The sequence below is a fragment of the Dendrobates tinctorius genome, unplaced genomic scaffold (assembly GCF_039654945.1).
Source record: "Dendrobates tinctorius isolate UK_male_01 unplaced genomic scaffold, ASM3965494v1 ptg000143l, whole genome shotgun sequence".
In the NCBI taxonomy this organism is placed as follows: domain Eukaryota; kingdom Metazoa; phylum Chordata; class Amphibia; order Anura; family Dendrobatidae; genus Dendrobates; species Dendrobates tinctorius.
In genome coordinates, this window is record NW_027361810.1 from 37,573,723 (window position 1) to 37,593,959 (window position 20,237).

Genomic DNA, 20,237 nt, shown 5'->3' on the forward strand with positions numbered 1-20,237 from the left:
TGCCGGCAGGTTATTCTGACCAAAAACCTTACAGTGGCTATGCAGAGGAGCACTATAGGGAACCTATAGGGAGTCTGCGTCCACAGCAGGATATTATCCTGCTGTGCCTTACCCCACCGGTGTGCTCCTAGATCCGGCGCCAGCAGAAAAACTTCGGTTCTGCGCCCCCTGGAGACTGTGCAGCGTTCTTGAGTGATATAGCAGCGCTGCTGTCTTCCCTGAGGTAAAGAGGTGGGAGGGAGGAGGGGCGGAGAGCAGAAAAAGGGAGCGCAGCCAGGCAAAAACCGCGCCTTCCTGGCTCGATCCGCCCCCTGTATGACGCTGTGCACCGTCATTATCATCATCCAGGGGGGCAGGCCGGGGGCGGTAACAACGGCGGCGGCTTCGGCTTAGGCCGAAGCCGCGGTCTAAAGTACAAAATCCTGCCCAGGAAGGGCTCCAGAGCGGCGCGGTAGTCCGGAGGGGGGCAAAAAACGAACCAAAACCCCCCCCGGATGAGTGCCATATCGCCCAGACGCCCCTATATACGCAGCGAAGCCCTGTGAAGGGTCTTTTTGACCCCTTTAGAGGGCTGAGGCTGCCGCAGGGACAGGAATCCCTGCATCCTGTGGCCCAAATATGACAGCCCCCGGCCCAATAGCAGACCACAGCAGTGCTGGGGCTACAATAAAGTTAGCGCTGCGAACGCAGCTCCTACCTGTGGCGTCTCAACCTAACATCCCTAGAGGGGGTTAGGGAGGGCGCTTCACCGCCATCAGGAGGAATTCTTCCTCACCTCAGCCTCAACCCAAAAGGCCCAGGGCCTGGGGAAGGAGGGGGGTTCTCGACCTCGAACCATGCACCCGAAGGGCTGGGGAGGGAGCGACATGGGGAAGAGCCATCTCTACCTCAACCAGGTACCGCTAAAAAGAGGACCGAGGTGGGAGCCATGCCGGGAGTCTCAGAGAGACCCTCTTTTCTTCATTTGTGTCAAGAAGAATCTTCTTATGGTGTGCCTCCTTGCGACACTAAGCAAAAACTGAGGTAAGGTGGATGCCGCCCAGGGGTGTATGCTGTGGAGGAGGAGCCAGAGCCAAATCTTTTTCAGATTAAGCATAGTGTCGCCTCCTAGTGGACGGAAAGCATAACACCCAAGGTCTTGTGTCCCCCAATGAGGCGACAGAGTAAAGACCTAAACCTTTTGCACATCCAACTGCCGTTACCATCTATCGAAGCCAAACTACCACCGGCTATTACCACATACGCCCATGTTCCACCAGCAATGACCATCTACGCCCATGTTCCACCAGCAATGACCATCTACGCCCATGTTCCACCAGCAATGACCATCTACGCCCATGTTCCACCAGCAAGGACCACCTACTCCCATGTTCCACCAGCAACGACCACCTACGCCCATGTTCCACCAGCAATGACCATCTATGCCCATGTTCCACCAGCAATGACCATCTACGCCCATGTTTCACCAGCAATGACCATCTACGCCCATCGTCCGCCAACAATGACCATCTACGCCCATATTTCGCCAGCTATTACCAACTATGCCAAATTACAACCTGCCAGCTCCATCAATGCATTATTTTCACCATCCATTATTTTTATATTTAGTGTGTTATATTTATTTTTATATTTTTTTTTACTATTTATATATTTTTTTTATTTTGTACATAGTGTAAATAGATATATATATTTTCATATTTTGTAAATATTGTAAATAAGAGATATATATTTTTATATTTTGTATATAGTGTAAATATTGTAAATAATAGATATATATTTTTATATATTGTAAATAAGAGATATATATTTTTATACCAAAGCTCTGGTTGTGGATTATTCCTCTACTAATATTCTCTGCTCTAAGAGATGTTGATCCTTTACCTACTTACAACCTATTCCAATTGTTAACTCGACGTTTGACGTGTTAGGTTACTAATGTCGTGTGTTGCAATGCTCAGTGCGATTTGTGCCACGCGTCCCCATACAGCAGTAACTGAGTGGTTTACCGCAGCGGTCTTATTAATAAATAATCCTGCCGATCCCTACTGATGCTAATCCCTATTGGTGCTTCCCTGTGAGCTGCTCTCTGCACAACATTACCAAAGCTCTTGCTCTCTGCTCCTACCAGAGTTAGTGTGAGAGAAAAAGATATCAGAGGGTAAAGATAGGGTCACAAGAGATAACCAGGGGCGACATAGGTTTGGTAGGAAATAACAGGGCAACATGGGGAGATGGGGAGTAATAGGGGGTATTAAGAGATAACAGATGGGTAAGAAGAAGGAGTCAGTGAGATGATGGCAGAGAAAAAAAATAAATGGAAATCTTGTAATTTTCACGTGGGCCATGAGGCCTAATATTAGACTCGTACTTCCTTTCTTATCAGCAGCCACAGAGACATAAGCAGCAATACTGACTGACCCTACTGACTAGTATAGGAGAGCTTTCTAAGCATGCTCTGACCTAGGCAAAGGTCATTGTGAAGGGATGGGGAAGAGGTGAGCTGTAACAACACCTATTTAAAAGGTGTGTTCTGAGTTATTTATTTTGCATCAAGTGCTATTTGTCATGGTAATCCTGTCTGTGATGATAATGAGACTGCTGTGAAATGTTACAGAACAGGAAGGATGAGTCTGGTTTTTGGTTTAGAGGCGAATGTGAAAATTGCAAGTTTTTTTAAACATAGCAATTCCATTAAACTAGATTTCTTTTTAAAAACAATTGACATAAAATCAGGTTTTTCAGCTTTATTGTGGCTCTTGAACATGGCTCTAGCAAAAAAAAATAAAGAAATAAACAAGATGAATTTAAAAGGAAAGAGCAGCCACTATACAGCCGGCCGGTCTGAGCACTGACACCAGAAAAGTTGTGGACTGGTTTCTTGTCTTACCTCATGAACATTTCCTTCTCTGCACAAGTAATAAATCCCCAACATCCTGATGGCTTCCAGGTTGTGGCTGTCCTTGTGTAGTAACCTATGGGAGAAAAAAGAAAAACGTCAGATGGTGTTATCTATCTGGGAATAGTGTTTCTGTTTTTTTTACCATCCATGTACAGAGTCAGACATATTGGAAGAACTTGCATGTGATCAGATGAAGGCAGCGGAGAACAGAAAACAGATTTGTCAGCAGATTTTGCAATATAAACTGCACACACTAATCTTAGCCCTGATAAGGCTGATGTATTTACTTTGAAAATCTACGTCAGAATGGCTGCATAGTCCCAAACACTAAATCAAGAGTTTATGAGATCAGCCACAAAGAGAGCTCATGAATCCAAGTGTTTCCTGTCTCTGCGCACCCAGCCTGACTGACAGCTGCAGCTTGTACTGAGCGGTGTAAGAATTCGGTGACAACAGGGAGGAGGGACACGAAGGAGCTGTCAGCAAGACCAGGTCGGGCAGAGATTGAGTCTAGACTTTCAAAAAGTATTGTATAACCATTCAGACAATGGTTCTCAAAGTAAGTACACCAGTCTCATATGGTTTTAGATCTATTGAATAAATGTGTGCAGTTTGGTAAAATCGGCTGACCATTCCACTTACATTTTATGTTTCAAAAAAAAAAAAAGCAATGGCCTGTGAGCCAAATATGTCAGCTAATGCTTCACAAAGATCTTAGTTTGCTACAGCATGTAACGTATCCCCAGGATGGGTGATAACAGGATTTTTGGGTTGCTTACCATAAAATCTGTTTCTCGGAGCCTTCATTGGGGGACACAGAGACCATGGGTGTATGCTGCTGCCACTAGGAGGCTGACACTATGCACAAAAAAGGTTAGCTCCTCCGCAGTGTACACCCCACCGACCGGCAGGAAATTCCTCAGTTAGTGAGAAAGCAGTAGGAGAAGTAACAGAATAGATTGAAAACAGGACAACTCAACTTTAAACAACCAACAAACATAATAACAGGAGTTGTAGAACATGGGAGGGTGCTGTGTCCCCCAATGAAGGCTCCGAGAAACAGATTTTACGGTAAGCAACCCAAAAATCCTGCTTTCTCTTTCGCCTCATTGAGGGACAGAGACCATGGGACGTCCCAAAGCAGCCCCTGGGGTAGGAAAAACAATCTTCCATCAGGCCAGCGGACTCACTACTGCAGCCTGCAGGATCCTTCTACCTAGGCTGGCGTCCGCCGAAGCGTAGGTGTGGACCTTGTAGAATTTCACAAACGTGTGAACCGACGACCAGGTTGCAGCTTTGCAAAGCTGCAGCGCGGAAGCTCTGTGACGTACCGCCCAGGAGGCCCCCACTGCCCGGGTAGAGTGCGCTCTAATTCCCGGAGGGGCCGCTCAATGTTTGACCCGGTAGGCCTCCAAAATTGCCGATCTGACCCAGCGAGCAATAGTGGCTTTGGAGGCCGGCTGACCTTTTGACGCTCCATCTGGAATGATGAAGAGAGAGTCTGTCTTCCGCAAAGGAGTCGTCCTAGCTAGGTAGACCTTCATCGCCCTGACCAAGTCAAGCTTGTTTAAGGAGTGCTCCAGAGGGTGAGTTGGACCCAGACAAAAGGACGGGAGAACAATATCCTCATTCAGGTGGAAAGTGGACACCACTTTAGGAAGGAAAGAGGGCGGAGGCCGCAGAACTACCTTGTCCTGGTGGAGTACCAAGAAAGGAGAGCGGCAAGAGAGAGCTGCCAATTCCGACACACGCCGGATGGAGGTGATGACTACTAGGAATGCTACTTTCCATAAAAGGAGAGATACGGAAACCTCCCTGAGAGGTTCAAAGGGAGGACCTTGCAGGACCTCGAGAACCAGGTTAAGATCCCAAGGATCTACGGGCGCTCGGTACGGAGGAGCCATATGAGCCACTCCTTGAAGGAAGGTTTTGACCTGAGGACGAGAGGCCAAGGTCTTCTGGAATAAAATGGACAGCGCCGAAACTTGACCTTTTAAAGAGCTGAGGGCGAGGCCTGCATCAAGCCCTGCCTGAAGAAACGCCAGGACAGAAGGGAGCGAGAAACGCATGGGCGGAATATCGTTGGCTTCGCACCAAGTGAAATAGGCTTTCCAAGTATGGTAATAAATTTTGGAAGACGATGGCTTCCTGGCCCAGATCATGGTATGAATAACTCGATCCGAAAAGCCTGATCGTTTCAAAACCTCGGTCTCAACAGCCACGCCATTAAATTGAGCGGCCGACAACTGGGGTGGCAAATCGGACCTTGAGACAGCAGATCTGCCCTGTCTGGAAGTTTCCAGGGGGCATCCGCGAGAAGGTTGACGATGTCCGCGAACCAAGCCCTTCTGGGCCAATTCGGGGCGATGAGGATGACTGGAATGCCTTCCGCCTTGATTTTCTTCAGCAGCCTGGGAAGAAGAGGCAGGGGAAGAAACAGGTAGGGGAGCTCGAACTGCGACGCCCACTGCGAGATGATCCCGAGCCCTGGATACAAACTGTGGGACTTTCCTGTTGAGGCGAGAAGCTAGCAGATCTACGTCCGGGGTTCCCCAACGACGGCAAAGCTGAAGAAATACTTCCGGATGTAGGGACCACTCTCCCGCCGCGAGACCCTCGCGGCTGAGAAAAATCGGCGGCCCAATTGTCCACGCCGGGAATGTGCACCGCTGATATTGCCAGGACTGAAACCTCCGCCCAAAGAAGAATCTTGGACACTTCTGCCAGGGCTGAGACACTCCGTGTCCCCCCCTGGCGGTTGACATATGCCACCGCCGTGGCATTGTCTGTCTGAATCCGGATAGGCAGTCCCCTGAGAAGTCTCTCCCAGTGAACGAGAGACAGATAAATCGCTCGTATCTCGAGGACGTTGATTGGCAGGGCTGACTCCTGAGTTGACCAACGACCCTGAACAGTGTGATTGCGGAACACTGCCCCCCAGCAGAGGAGGCTGGCATCCGTTGTCACAATCTGACAGTGAATGGGGAGGAATGACCGTCCTAGGGAGATGAGAGGAGACATCAGCCACCAATTGAGGGACTGCTTGACACGGTTTGAAAGACGAATTGGGCGATCCAGGGACAGGACAGACCTGTTCCACCGGGATAGGATGGCGAGTTGGAGAGGTCTGGAGTGAAATTGGGCAAAGGGAACCGCCTCTGTTGCCGCCACCATCTTTCCCAGGACTTTAATAATAATAATAATAATAATAATCTTTATTTTTATATAGCGCTAACATATTCCGCAGCGCTTTACAGTTTGCACACATTTTCATCACTGTCCCCGATGGGGCTCACAATCTAAATTCCCTATCAGTATGTCTTTGGACTTTCATGGTTGTCCGGAAAGATGGAAGTCTCATGATCCGCAGCGATCGTACATCCCGTTGCAGGGAGCCAATTTTCTCTTGAGGGAGAAAAACCCTCGATCGACGAGTGTCGAACAATAGACCCAGAAACACAAGACGTTGTGTCGGGACAAGACAGGACTTCTTTTTGTTGATGAGCCACCCGAAATTGTCCAGGGTGTCTAGGACAATGGTAAGACTTTGGCGAGCCTGATGAAAGGAAGGAGCTTTGATCAGAATGTCGTCGAGGTGGGAACCTTCTTCATATATTGTGGTTTTGTCCGGTGATCAAACCTCTTTGGAGAGATATCTCTCTCCTAATAAACTCCCTTCTCCAAAAACCCATCACCCTCTCACCTCAACTGGCCTTGCTATCTATCACCCCACAAGAACTAAATCAAACTCTTCCCCCTTTAATAATTCATATTCTTCTTATTACCAAAAGTTCCATAGCTTTTCATTGGAAACGACCGGACATTCCAACCATTGAAGATATAAGAGACAAAATCTCCTTACATAAATCTTTTGAACTAAAACTAGCCACTATTAACAATAATATTGGCCATTTCGCCCGCAAATGGTTCAGATGGATTGCATTATTTCCCTCAAGCTAACTCTACAGCAATTGCTGCACTGATACTTTGTTGTTTGTTCTTTTCTCTGTTCCAGAGATAATCTGGCGACTGTTAAACATATAGTTATAGTATTGTTCTGGTTATAAGATAACCCAGTTAATTATACTACACCGCTAATGTCTTGAAAATAAAAACTTGTTCGGACCATTTGGTCCTTCCCCCCTTTTCCCTTCCCTCCTCACCCTCCCATCCCCTCCCTGAGACCCCTTTTTCCTCACTATTGTAAAACCCCTTAATAAAATTGGTTTGAAAACAGAATGTCGTCGAGGTACGGAAAAAGAACGAGACCTCTGATTCTCAACAAGGCCATCAACGCCGCCATGATCTTTGTAAATACTCTGGGTGTGGTGGCGAGATCGAACGGCAGTGCAACAAATTGGTAATGTTCCTGGCGAATCGCGAAACGCAGGAATTTCTGATGCCCGGAGAATATGGGAACATGTAGATAGGCATCTTGAATGTCTATTGAACACATGAACTCCTGCGACTCCTTGGAAGCGATTACCGACCGAAGAGACTCCATTCGGAAATGATGCAGTCGGACTCTCCTGTTGAGTAACTTGAGGTCCAAGATGGGACGAACTGTCCCGCCTTTTTTCGGCACCATGAACAGGTTTGAATAAAACCCTGTGAAACGTTCTGATTCGGGAACGGGCACAATCACCCCGGAACTGAGGAGAGAGGCGATGGATGCAAAGAACCCCGCAACTAAGGCTGGATCTTTTGGAGGACGGGACTCGAAGAAGCGATCCCGTGGACGAGAAATGAACTCTATCTTGTACCCTGAAGATACAACCTCCCTGACCAAAGCGTCCTCCACTGAGGCCAGCCAGACGTCCCTGAAGAAACGGAGTCGACCTCCCAATTGGGAGGGACCCTCGGGAGATCGGTGATAGTTATGCTGATGTGGACCGTCCAGATCTGGACCTGGAGGGTCTGCCCTGGGTGGAGTGAGATCGCCAGGAGGGAGTGGGCCTGAAGGACACCTTCTTTCTATCCTGGCGTGCCTGTGGTCTTTGTTGGTTAGAGAAGTTCTGTCGTATTGAAGCGACGGTAAGCCCGAAAGGGCCAAAAGTGACGCCTTGGCGGGGGTCTGCGAGGCTTGGACTGAGGGAGGAGGGAACTCGTGCCTCCAGTGGCGTCCTTAATAATCTGGTCCAGCTGGGACCCAAAGAGACGCGCTCCCTGAAAAGGCAGATTGGTAAGAGACTTAAGACAAGTCCGCCTGCCAAGCCTTGAGCCAAATTGTACGTCGGATTGCCACAACGTTGCTTGACGCCTGAACAGCGCAAGACGCGGCACCAAGGATGCAGAAAGCAGATAATCCCCTGCATGGGAAATCTGGTTGGCCAAATCGGCCAATTGCTCTGGTTGGGCCTTATCTAGGATGCCCTTACAGAGATCCTCTGCCCAAGTGGCTATGGCCTTTGCCACCCAAGATGAGGCAAAGACTGGACATAGCGCCGCTGCAGCCGCTTCGAATGCTGACTTTGCCAAGGATTCAACAATTCTATCATTAGAATCCTTTAGTGACGCTACACCTGAATGCGGGAGAACCGTGTTATTAGAAAGTCTGGACACGGGTGCGTCCACCGAGGGGGAAGCAGACCAGTTGTCGGTGAGCTCTTTAGCAAACGGATACAGCACGCCGAGGCGCTTCCCTCTTTGAAATCGCCTGGACGGAATTTCTCTTTCCCTGGCAAGGATCTTGCCAAACTCAGAGTGGAAAGCGAATACCCTGGATGGTGTTTCTGCCCGTCTGAACGAAACCTCCTCATCTGAGGATTTCGCAGGGGAGGCAGATATTTCGAAGGTGTGGTTAATCGCCGCAATGAGGTTCTGTACCGTAACCTTCATGTCCGCGTCTTGGTCAGAATCCAGCTCTAAAATCCCTTCAGAAGACATATCCGAGAACGCTTCACCTGACTCGGGTGAGGAGGCACGGGAGGGCGACTGCTGGGAAGGACTAGGTGCAGATGAGAGGCCAGGAGAGGATTCCTGCTGGGGATACTGCCTGGGCCTTTTGCGGCTTCTGCTAGCTGGCTCAGATGGAACGTCTTGCGACCTGCTGGACCCTGCAGAAGTGTCCAGGGGCAACTTATCAAGAACGGCCACTAAGGACTGAGACACCCTGGTGAGGTCTGCCACTGATTGTGATAGAGACGAAGCCCAGCCAGGAATGGGGGGTTCAATCTCACGTGGAGCAATAGAAGGCTCCTGAGCGGCGTCAGGCTGAATGGGGTTGCTGCAGTCGATGCAGAGGGGAGTGGACTGACCTGAGGGAAGTTTGCGATTGCAGGAAGAACATGCAAAGAACTTGACTAGAGTGCCAGAGGGAGCCAGAGGACGGGCACGATCAGGCTTAGAGTTAGACATAGTGAAGGAGAACAACTGAAGCAGTGCCGGAAGGTTGGGGGACAGAAGGCAAAGGAGGGTGTCAGTCTGCAGTTGCAGAGCTGCTCACGGTCCGGTGTCCCCAGAAGCTATGCTACACGACTTGTCTGCAGATGCAGGGCAGAGGAGAGCGGTGTCCGGCTGACAGGCTGAGGGAGATCGGTGTCCGGCTGACAGGCTGAGAAGATGGCTGCCGCCTGAGAGGAGCAGGAGGAACGTGCGCTTTCAGGGGAAGAAGGGCGGAGCTAGCCGTCGAGCTGAAGGCAGAACCGCCCGCTGGCCAAGAACAGGCTAGGGTCCAAAGGAGAGGCGGTGGGCGGACCTAAACGGGCGGGAGAGAAGCCCGCTTAGGAGAAAGGGGCGGGGGGCGTGGCCGCGACGCTGAAGTATGCCCGAAATGAAGCCGGGACCTAAATTAATAGCGGCGGCCGCCTGTCAGCGCGGGGCGGCGCGGAGGTCCCGCAGCGCTGCCGCGGCAACCGTCCTGAAGAGCGTCGCCTGATGTCTGCCGGGCGGGAGAAGCCCGCCTAGGAATGAAAGCGGGGGGAGAAGCGCAGAGCAAGGCCCACACTGAAGCCGGGGCATGGATTAACTGCGGCGGCCATAGAGGTGCGGGCGGCGCAGAGACCTTGCATTAATGCCGCAGCAACCTCTTTGAAGAATCTTGAGGAAACCAGAAGCCGCTGAGAAGCCCGCCTAAGAATGCGGAGGACCCCATACTTACCTCCGTTTGCAATCAATAAAGGTACCTCAACATCCCACGCTGTCCGATCCGTCTTCTGTTATGTCCGCGCCTCATCCAACCGACAGGCTCTGGTAGGCGAGTGGGTGGGAGACGGAGGGCGTGGACCATCTGGATCGCTGGCACGCAGCCGTGCTCTCATGGTCCCGCTGCGGAGAGCTATGAGGATACGAGGTGGCAGTACACGCCGTACTCATAGTCTCTTTGTGGGAGTACAGTTGTGACTTTTCACTCTGTATCCCTCTGGATTCCGGAAACCTGAAAAGGAACGATGCACGTCGAGGTAGATAGGGGTCTAACAAAAGACCCGTGTCCACCTCCTACTGACACTAAGCTAAACTGAGGAATTACATGCCGGTCGGTGGGGTGTACACTGCAGAGGAGGAGCTAACCTTTTTTGTGCATAGTGTCAGCCTCCTAGTGGCAGCAGCATACACCCATGGTCTCTGTGTCCCCCAATGAGGCGAAAGAGAAAACTTATTGTTCGATGAGGGTCCGACAACTTGTAACATCACTGATCGGCAGAACAGGGAAGGTTACCCCTAACTAGGCCCTTTTTACCCCCTTTATAAAGGAGCCGAAAGTTGGACCCAACTAACACTCAATTGATTCTCTATGGGGTTGCCAAAAAGAGCCGAGCATAGAGCCGACAGTCCGAGAGTTACTGCAGCAGTGGTCAGGCATGTGCTGCTCCATTCTAATGTCCCAGCGGGAGGACCCCATTGGTATAAATTATCACCTAACCTAGGGAAAGGTGATAAGGGGTTTCTTTGGTGAACACAAATTAAGGTGGAACTAAAAGGAAAACTTTGCATTAGATTGAAAATTCATAATATTACTGTTGGGTGGAAAATGCTTTACATTCCTCCATCTTCCCACGACACATTGTATGAGCTTCATTAGTAGGAGTTTGTCTGGGCCGCCTCAACACTGCGACTGTAACCTTCTTCACAGCATAGCTGACAATTAATGTAAAGGATTCACCTGATTACTCCACAGAGGTCTCACAAATAGCACAGAGTAATTAGATTCCCATTGACTCTCAGGTCTGCAACATCTGTCACAGTGACAGGAAAATCCTATCATTTATATGGGGTTGTTCTATAGATATTAACAGGCGGGAGATGAATAGTGACGTCTGCCCATTATCAGCAAGGAAGGTATAGAGTGTGCTGCCCCCTATATCCTGTGTACTTTATAGACTATGACGCTGGATCCATATATCGGAGGGTTTGCAGTATTGATATGAATGAAAGGAGTCAATAGAGAATAGAGGAGTGGATCTCACATACAACACTGCCACCCAGTGGACAAGTACTGTCATGCAGCTTTCATCAACGCAAGGTAAATCAGGTCCCGCTTAGGGCAGGCTCGGGCCACCCTTGTGTCACATGGAAAGCTATTCTGAATAGCTCTAGTGTAAAACTTTATTGCACCAGTGGACGGTGCAAGAGAATTGCCTGGGTTAGTCACAGATTCCACTGGCAAAATCAGACGTTGCCAGGTTGCGAGGGGTTGTTCTGATTAGCAGCACCAAGATGGAGGTGATAGGCTCCTTATTAGACCTCTGGATACACTGAATACCCAATTGATCCTCCATCTATCAGAGATGAACAGCTACATCTAAATAGTGAAACAGCAGCGATTGGAGCACGCTCTAGTCCTTGCTTTAAGAAGCAAGTGATGGCTGAAAAAGCACAGTGTACGGAGCAGGCTCAATTCCTGAGACCACCCATACAACCTCAGCTGACATAGGACGTCCTTTTACATCCCATATCAAGAAATGGTTGACTAAATCTTTTAGACCTGATGAGACTGGCATACTTTTTGTGAAAATCTATGTCAAAATGGCTGTCTAATTGTGATATAAAGATGAGAAGTTTTTTTGGTCCAGATATAGAGTGAGAAAACTCATGAATCCAAGTCAATTCAGTCTCTACCCACCGAACTTGACTGACAGCTGCAGCTTTTACTGAACAGGGTGAGATCTCAGCAGCAGTAGCAAGGAGGAGGGACACTGAGGATCTGTCAATCAGGCTAGGTGGGTGGAGACTGAGTTAAACTTACGGCTATTCTGATGTAAATTTGCAAAAGAAGTACACCAGCCTCATCAGTCTCAGATCTAATAATAATGTATGCGGTTTGCATTGTGAATTCTGGTGAGAAATCCGCTTTAAATGTGGTACACTGACAGGAGCGAGTGCCACTAAGGAGACGGGGACAATGGATAGCAAGGCTTTTATATGCAACTCAGTTTCAGAAAAAACGTTTAAAACTATAGAAGATTGTCAGAATCAGCCGTTTACTTCCATAATGGCTTCTTCTGTTTTCTTAGCGACGACTGAAATGCCAGCAGCCCACAGAATTGCCAATATGTGTAAGGATGTGCTGGTGGTGCGAGCGCTGCGTACTGAACCTTAGAGCCGTCTCCACTGTCTGCTCCCAGTCCTGCAGCGCGAGCTGGAGACTCATTTTCTTAACGAGAGCCGGGGTGAAGCTTGGATGGCTGGCGAGGATTTTGTTCACGACTTCCAAGGCTCCGGAATAATTCTGTCGCAACTCATAATAGTGAGCCTAAAATAAAACCAAGGGCATACATTAAATGCTCTATGGTACGATGAAGCAAAAGCTGTATCATAAAAGCATACATGTGACGAGCCCGTAAGGCCTCTTACAGTGGAGTGAAATTAGATATTGATAGCCTATCCTAAGGAGAGGTCATCGCTATGTGGTCAGTGGGGTCTGACAGCCGGCGTCCCACCGATCAGCTGCATGCAGCTCCCGCGGAGACCAGATTTACAGAGCGATCAGCACAGCTCCATACACGTCTAGTGGCCATCCTCGGTACTGCATCTCAGGCACTATTGAAGTGAGAGGAAGCTGAGCTGCTTCACCCAAAAACGGCTGCTACACAGAGCCACTGTGGGATCCACGGGAGACAGACCACCTCTAATATGATACGTCATCGTTATACAAGTCCTGGACAACCCCTTTAACCCCCCTCCAATCTGTGACTGCGCCCATTAACCTGCTCATAAAGGTACAAATTCTCTGCTAATACTACAAGTATTGGATATACTGAACGATCACTGCAAATAGTGGCATTATCTATGTTATGGACGCTTCTTCTCGTGGAAAATAATAATGAGTCTTTTTACATTGCTATCTGTGTATTTGTTTCATGGGAGGTTTTCCAGCTTATAACAAGATATAGATCTGATAACTGGACCTGTGTGATCACGTCATGAGCAGTTTACATAATGGACGTCACTGGGCTATACTGGGGGTCACTGGGCAGTACAGGGGGGGGTCACTGGACACTACAGGAAGTTACTGGGCTATACAGGGGGTCACCAGGCTATACGGGGGGGGTCACAGGGCTATACAGGGGGTCAATGGGCTTTACTGTTCACCGATTCCTATTTACTTCTATGGGAGTTCTGGAACTAGAATAGGCAGGACAGGACCAGGGACCCTCGCTCTAGAAATAAGTGGGGACCACATCTATGAGACCTTTATCGGCCATCCTATGAGAACATGGGAACGCCTTTTTAAGTAGGTTTCATATAGGATCTACTTACAACTTAGACGGTTTCACATGTCCGGCATTCTCGGTCTGAGTATGGATCGCTCTGTCTGGACCAGCCACGAGTCTCCGGACCCCATTTTACAGACTCACACACAAATATAGAAGGTTCTTACGTTTATGCAAGGAGACTCACGTCCGTTCCGGATATTGCGGTTCGTACTCGGACCGTGAATGTTGGACATGTCACACTGCCTAAGTTGTAAGTAGATCCTATATGAAATGTTAGAGAAACCTGCATTTATAGTGCTGGCTCTCATTTATGTAGCGGAAGAACTGATGGGGCCTTTCAGCATCCCCAATATTTATGCAGATGGCCAATATTCTGTAATGCACCAAGTACCCTACATGGGTTAGGGTCCGTCGATCAGCTGTTTGTAGGTGCAGCCGGCTGTACAGAAGCAGAAATGCACCACTATATACACTGCTTTATGAGCATTCTCGGGATCTCAGCCCTATGGAAGTGATTGGGAGCGAAACTGCAGCATCCAGCGATGGTCTCTACACTGTGTACATCTGCCAGTGACGAGGACAAGAAAACAACTGATCCAAGGGTGCTTTGGGTTACAGACCCCCACACATCTGATACTGATGGAGGTCACCAATATATAAGTCCCCATTATCTCCCCTCTTTTCTGGCTGCTCCTATTAACCTGGTCATAAAGGTAAAGATTATCTACAAGATTATCCATTAGCTACAGGCAGATTTAGGTTAAGTAAAACTGCATCGACCGCAAGACATTTACTAGAGCAGTGAACTCCTCAGCATTCACACAACCATTATTGATGATCTTACCTTTCCCATCATTGCGAACACGTCCGTGTCATCGTTCTGTCCGTCCTCAAAGTACTTCAAAGCCTTTTTAGCATTAGTTTCCCTCCCGCAGGTCAGATCCAGCCACCCTTTCAAAACCAATCCCTGCAAGAACAGAGCTCGAAATTTCAGTTCCTCTCGTCAGACAATAAAACAAGGCGTCCGCTCTGTACAGGACTAACGCGATGACGGCGCTCGGCTTCAAAGAATCATCTCTCTGTCTTTACTGCCCCCTTGTAAATACCTGGATGAGCGAGAGCTGGAAAAATACTTAAAGGAAACCTGTCAGCAGGATTGTGCCCAGTAACCTACAGACAGTGTCAGATTGGCGCAGTTATACTGATTACAATGATATCTGGTGATGAAATCAGTCTTGTGGTTGTGTAATCTTTATTCTCTGTTTTGAGTTAAAGGGAACCTGCCACCACGCTTTGCCACTATAAAGCCCCCGTCACACATAGCGATCTCGCTAGCGAGATCGCTGCTGAGTCACAAGTTTTGTGACGCAACAGCGATGTCACCAGCGACATCGCTGTGTGTGACACTTACCAGCGACCGGCCCCCCTGCTGGTTATCGCTGATCGTCCTGGAATAGCCAGGACATTTTTTTGATCGCTGGTCTCCCGCTGGCCAGCACGCATCGCTGCGTGTGACAGGCGGGAGACCAGCGATCAGCGCGCTGGTAACAAAGGTAAATGCAGGGTTTCTAAGCACCGGGCGGTGCTTAGAAACCCAATGTGTACCTTAGTTACCAGCTCCCTGCATCAGCGTGCTGGTAACTAAAGTACACAGCGACGTCGCGCGCTCGGCGTCGCTGGTGCTGATCGCTGGTGAAGCTGTCTGTTTGACAGCTCACCAGCGATCATGTAGCGACTTACCAGCGATCCTGACACATTGATATCGTTCTCAGGATCGCTGGTGAGTTGCTATGTGTGACGGGGCCCTAAGATGCGGCCACTGGCTTTCGGGGCTTATCTACAGCATTCTGTAAAGCCGTAGATAAGCCCCTGGTACGACCTGAAAGAGAAGAAAAACAAGTTTCATTATACTTACCCGGGGGCGGTCCGCTGTGGTCCCGTCCGATGGGTGTTGCAGGTCCGGGTCTGGCACCTCGCATCTTCGTGCAATGTCGTCATCCTGCTTGCTTCAAATCGCGCTCCTGCGCAGGCGTACTGATCTGTCCTGTTGAGGGCAGAGCCAAGTACTGGAGTGCGCAGGCGCTGGGCCTCTCTGACCTTTCCTGGCGCCTGCGCACTGCAGTACTTGGCTCTGCCCTCAACAGGGCGCAGGCGCTGGGCCTCTGACCTTTCCTGGCGCCTGCGCACTGCAGTACTTGGCTCTGCCCCCCGCTCCCCCTCCCCCACCGACCCCCAGGTATATGACTCATGTATAAGCCGAGAGGGGGACTTTCAGCCCAAAAAATGGGCAGAAAAGCTCGACTTATTCACGAGTATATACGGTAATTATTATGGTTGACGTTATCCTGATATTTAAAAAAAAAAAAAATCCATTTGAAAATGGCATCTGCTGCGACTGGGCAGTAGCATCTATAGTGTGTAGAGGTGATCCGATAGCTGCTAGTGGGTCCAAGTCACTGGCTTGCCCTCTGGCAGAGAAAATTGGGCGGGAGCCGACGCCAGATTTTTCCGTGAATTAATCCTTTAATTTAACACCTACAGCTCCAAAAGTTTACACACATACACTACTAACATTACTAGTGATGGACATATATTTTTAACAGATATGCAATGGTTTACTGTATGTAAACCATGTCTCATATCCTGTCGGGTTCTGTAATTGCTTTAGAGATGCCGACATTTGTTTTTTTATTTTTTTTTAATCCAAATATTTTTATTGAATTTTCAAATAAGAAGAAAGGCAATGCACAAAACAAGACAAGGCATAACATCATACATTGCAATAAAAGGGGTGAAAGGGGGGGGGGGGGGTCGGGGGAGGTAACTTACAACAATACAGTAAGTACATTTATTGCACAGAAAAAGAGAGTTGTTCTAAACCACCGGTTACGGAACTACCTGTCCAGTCTATTACAAGAGCAGGCTATCACCATTTTAGAGGAGGAGAGGCCGACCACATCGCCCAAAGTTTTTGAATTTTTAAGGCCAAAGAGACACTGCTGGCTAATTGAGTTTCATAGTGGAAGTGCATGTTGATTTTAGCAATCACCTCCTCCAGAGCAGGAATTTCAGCGGGACCTCCACCTAGCTGCGATACACTGTCTGGCCGAGATTAGGATGTGAGAGATGCATTGAGCAATGGCAGCAGGAAAGGCGTCCAAGCCCATGTGTAAAATCCCCATTTGAGGTGAGGGAGGAAGTCTAGTCTCACAAACCTCTGCCACTAGATCAAAGATCCGACCCCAAAAACTATAAATTAAAGGGCAAGACCACCAGAGATGTCCTATTGTCCCCACCATGCCACAACCCTTCCAACAGAGGGGAGAGTAATCCTCCGCAAACCCAGCCATCTGGGCTGGGCACCTATACCAACCCATGTGTACTTTCTTAATCTGTTCCAAATGGTTAAGGCAGGCGGAGGACCCCAGTACCATCCGGGAGGCCACATGCCACTGCCGAGGCGGCAAGGGGAGAGACAGCTCTTTTTCCCATTTTGTCATATATGTTGGTGTCTTCCCCTCCACATCAGAAGCAAAGTGGCGATATAATAAGGACAAGCCCTTGACCGGTGGCGAGTCCTTCAATAGAAAGTCTGCCAAAAACCTATGTCCTGATGCTGAGGAACTCAGGTGGAAAGTGCTTAGGAAATGCCTAATTTGAAGATATTGGTAGAAAACCTGCCTTGGTAGGTTGAATTTGGACATCAGCTCAGGAAAAGGTAACATATGATAAAGATAAAGATCTGACATACGCAGGGACCCCAACTGATCCCAAGCCCTGAGGTCAACATCAGGAACACAAGCCCTAACGTCCTTAAAGGGCAACCTCCAAATCAGACCGGCCACAAGCTCCGATGACCAATCCCTCCAGTGCCACCTCACCGCTACGACCGTGCCCAGAATGGAATGCGGGACCAACCGATTTTGAATCAAAGCCCCCAGCAGTTTTTTTGTTGAACCTAGTGGACTTAGGAATCCCTCAATCTGCAGCCATCTATGATCCTCCGTCTCTCGCCACCAGTCCCTGACAGACTCTAAAACTGCCGCCCTGTGATATGCTACCACATCAGGCACACCCATTCCGCCTTCCCCAAATGGGGGGTGAAGTGATTGAAGGGGTGTTCTAGATTTATTCCCAGCCTAAATATGTTTGCGGATAAGGCCTTGTATACCGGACAGGGAGTATCTCGGAATCTTCAAAGGGAGGCATCTAAAAAGGTATATCAGCTTTGGGAGAAATAACATTTTAAAAGAGTGAATTCTGGCCAACCACGATAGAGGCAATGCAGAAAAGCGCGGGAGCTCTTTTCCCAAATTTTTGGTCAGTTCTGAGATATTTTTCCTTACCAATTGTTTAGTTGTTGTAAGATGGATTCCCAAATAGGGAATACTATGGTCCACCCAACGAAATGGCAAGGATGGGGCGAGCCTCTCCCTTTCAGCCCGGGGAACAAAGAAGGGAAGAATGAGGGATTTATTTGCATTAAGTTTATAAAATGAAACAGCAGAAAATTCCTCAAGAACCGATAGTACATTAAAGAACTCGGTAATTCAGAACAGGAAATAATAATGTCATCAGCATACAGACCCACAACATGATCAACTTGACCAAGTGCCACCCCCATGATACTCTTATGCAACCGAATGTACTCCGCCAGAGGCTCCACCACCAAAGCAAAAATTATTGGGCAAAGGGGGCACCCCTGACGGGTACCATTAGATATAGAAAAACTACGGGAGGCAAACCCTGAAGCGAGAACCTTAGCGTTAGGATTGGAGTACAGGGAGAGAATTGCAGATAAAATTGGTCCCCGAAATCCAAATTTCTCCAAAACATTCTTTAGGAATCCGACAATTGATTTTTCACCTATTCTGCTATCTAGCTCTGTATGAAATATAAAATATATATATATGTTATATGTGTGTCTCGCTGACATTATATATGTTCTTTGCACAGTGGGTGGCAGGAAACACTTAAGGGGATTTTACACATAGCGATATCGCTAGCGATATCGCTATAACGTCACCGATTTTGTGACGTTATAGCGATATTGCTAGCGATATCGCTATGTGTGATACTTACCTCCGACCGCCTCCCCCACTGGTTATCGCTGATCGTGCGAGAATGTCCGGCTCCATTTCTCGTCGTCCGCTTCCTGCTGTGACGACGAGCGACGCGTAGAGGCGGGCGGGAGGACGTCTTCATCGCTGAGTGTGAAAGGTGAGTATCGTGCGCTGCGTCGCTGCTGCATCGCTGCTGCATCGCTGTGTGAGCTTTCTGTGTGAAAGCTCACTAGCGATCATTTAGCGATGCACCAGCGATCCTGACCGGGTCGGATCGCTGGTGCATCGCTAAATGTAAAAGGGCCTTTAGAATGGGACTCAGTGATAACGCGGCGGTCTCTTCAATGTCTGGAAATCCCAGAGGTCGGATCTTCACTGATCATAAAATGATACCAGTTCCCACTTTATGACACTGGCAGACTGCTATTGAGTGTACGGGGTATTGCTGTATTATACCGCTGTGTTACTTACATCTCGGTTTCCGTTTGATATCTTAATCATCCTGTCGACATACTCCCGCGCTTTGTCGTGACGCTCCACGTGCCACAGGAACAGTCCGGCGTAATATAAGGCTCTGGGCGCCGCAGTCTTTCGCTGCTCCTTCATCCTCGTTTCCAGATCCTGAATAGCTTCTCTGTCTGCACACAAGTAAAAGGAACTTTATTGTCTTTAGACGCAAAAATGTAATCAACTGTTTCAAATAAGAAAAGAAAGTGAAGATTAATATAATGTTGAGGGTCTTAATATGCATGTTGTAGATTCCAAAAAATCCAGGTCCCAGTGAGGCTGTGTCCCAGAGGACCAGGCTGATACACAAAGATGAATGTCCATCCGGATTATCTGTCATCTCATTGGGGACGATATTGAACTGACTACATGACCCGTAGGAAAATATTACTGGTTTATTCAGCCTCTGCCCACCCAGCCTGACTGATGGCTGCACCTTGTACTGAGTAGTGGGAGGTCTCAGCAGGGAGGCGGGACACTGAGGAGCTGTCAATCAGGCAGGACGGAGATTGAGCTAAACGTTATAGAGGATTATACGGCCATTCTGACATGGATTTTTAAAGCAAATACATCAATCTTATCAAGGCACATGGAGTTGCAGACATTTCTGAAATTAAAGAAATCAAAACGACAATGTGTAATAATAATATGAAGGAAAAAATAAAAAAAACAAAATATTTAAATTATTAATGCTGCTAAATAAAAAAAAAAAATTGTGAAAAATATGGCCACATTTCGGAAGGGTTTATTAAAGTGTTTTTCTGGGAGGAAGGGAAGGGAAGGGGAAAGGAAGAAATAAAGGAAATAACTATCTATTAAGCCATTGACCTTGGTATTTCAACTTAGTTTAATTCACTTGGAGATCAGCTGCAATACTGCACTCATCCTGTGACCACGAGTGGCGCTGTTTCTTTTTTAACCCCTTCCTGACATGAGACGTACTATCCCGTCCACGGTACCCGGGCCCGTATGACCGGGGACGGGATAGTACGTCTACCGCGATCAGCGGCGCCCACGTGGTGAGCGCCGCTGATCGCGGCCGGGTGTCAGCTGATTATCACAGCTGACACCCGGCACAATGTGTCAGGGGCGGTCACGGACCGCCCCCGACAC

The 20,237-nt window shown here is 48.5% G+C and overlaps 1 protein-coding gene and 1 long non-coding RNA gene across 5 annotated transcripts in view; one reads left to right on the forward strand and one right to left on the reverse strand.

The window, feature by feature from the left end:
• The window catches only part of LOC141049375 (uncharacterized), a 261,995-nt gene that overhangs the window by 185,460 nt on the left and 56,298 nt on the right, over positions 1-20,237 (forward strand). The gene's annotated exons all lie outside the window — the stretch shown is intronic.
• TTC21B (tetratricopeptide repeat domain 21B) overlaps positions 1-20,237 on the reverse strand; it is a 136,259-nt gene that overhangs the window by 105,380 nt on the left and 10,642 nt on the right. For all 4 annotated transcript variants that reach the window (XM_073545775.1, XM_073545774.1, XM_073545772.1 and 1 more), the window contains exons 4-7: positions 19,089-19,255; positions 14,399-14,521; positions 12,433-12,590; positions 2,888-2,972 (exon numbers count right to left, since the gene is read on the reverse strand). In XM_073545775.1, the coding sequence (XP_073401876.1) occupies positions 2,888-2,972; positions 12,433-12,590; positions 14,399-14,521; positions 19,089-19,255 (533 nt within the window). The remainder of the gene's footprint in view (positions 1-2,887; positions 2,973-12,432; positions 12,591-14,398; positions 14,522-19,088; positions 19,256-20,237) is intronic.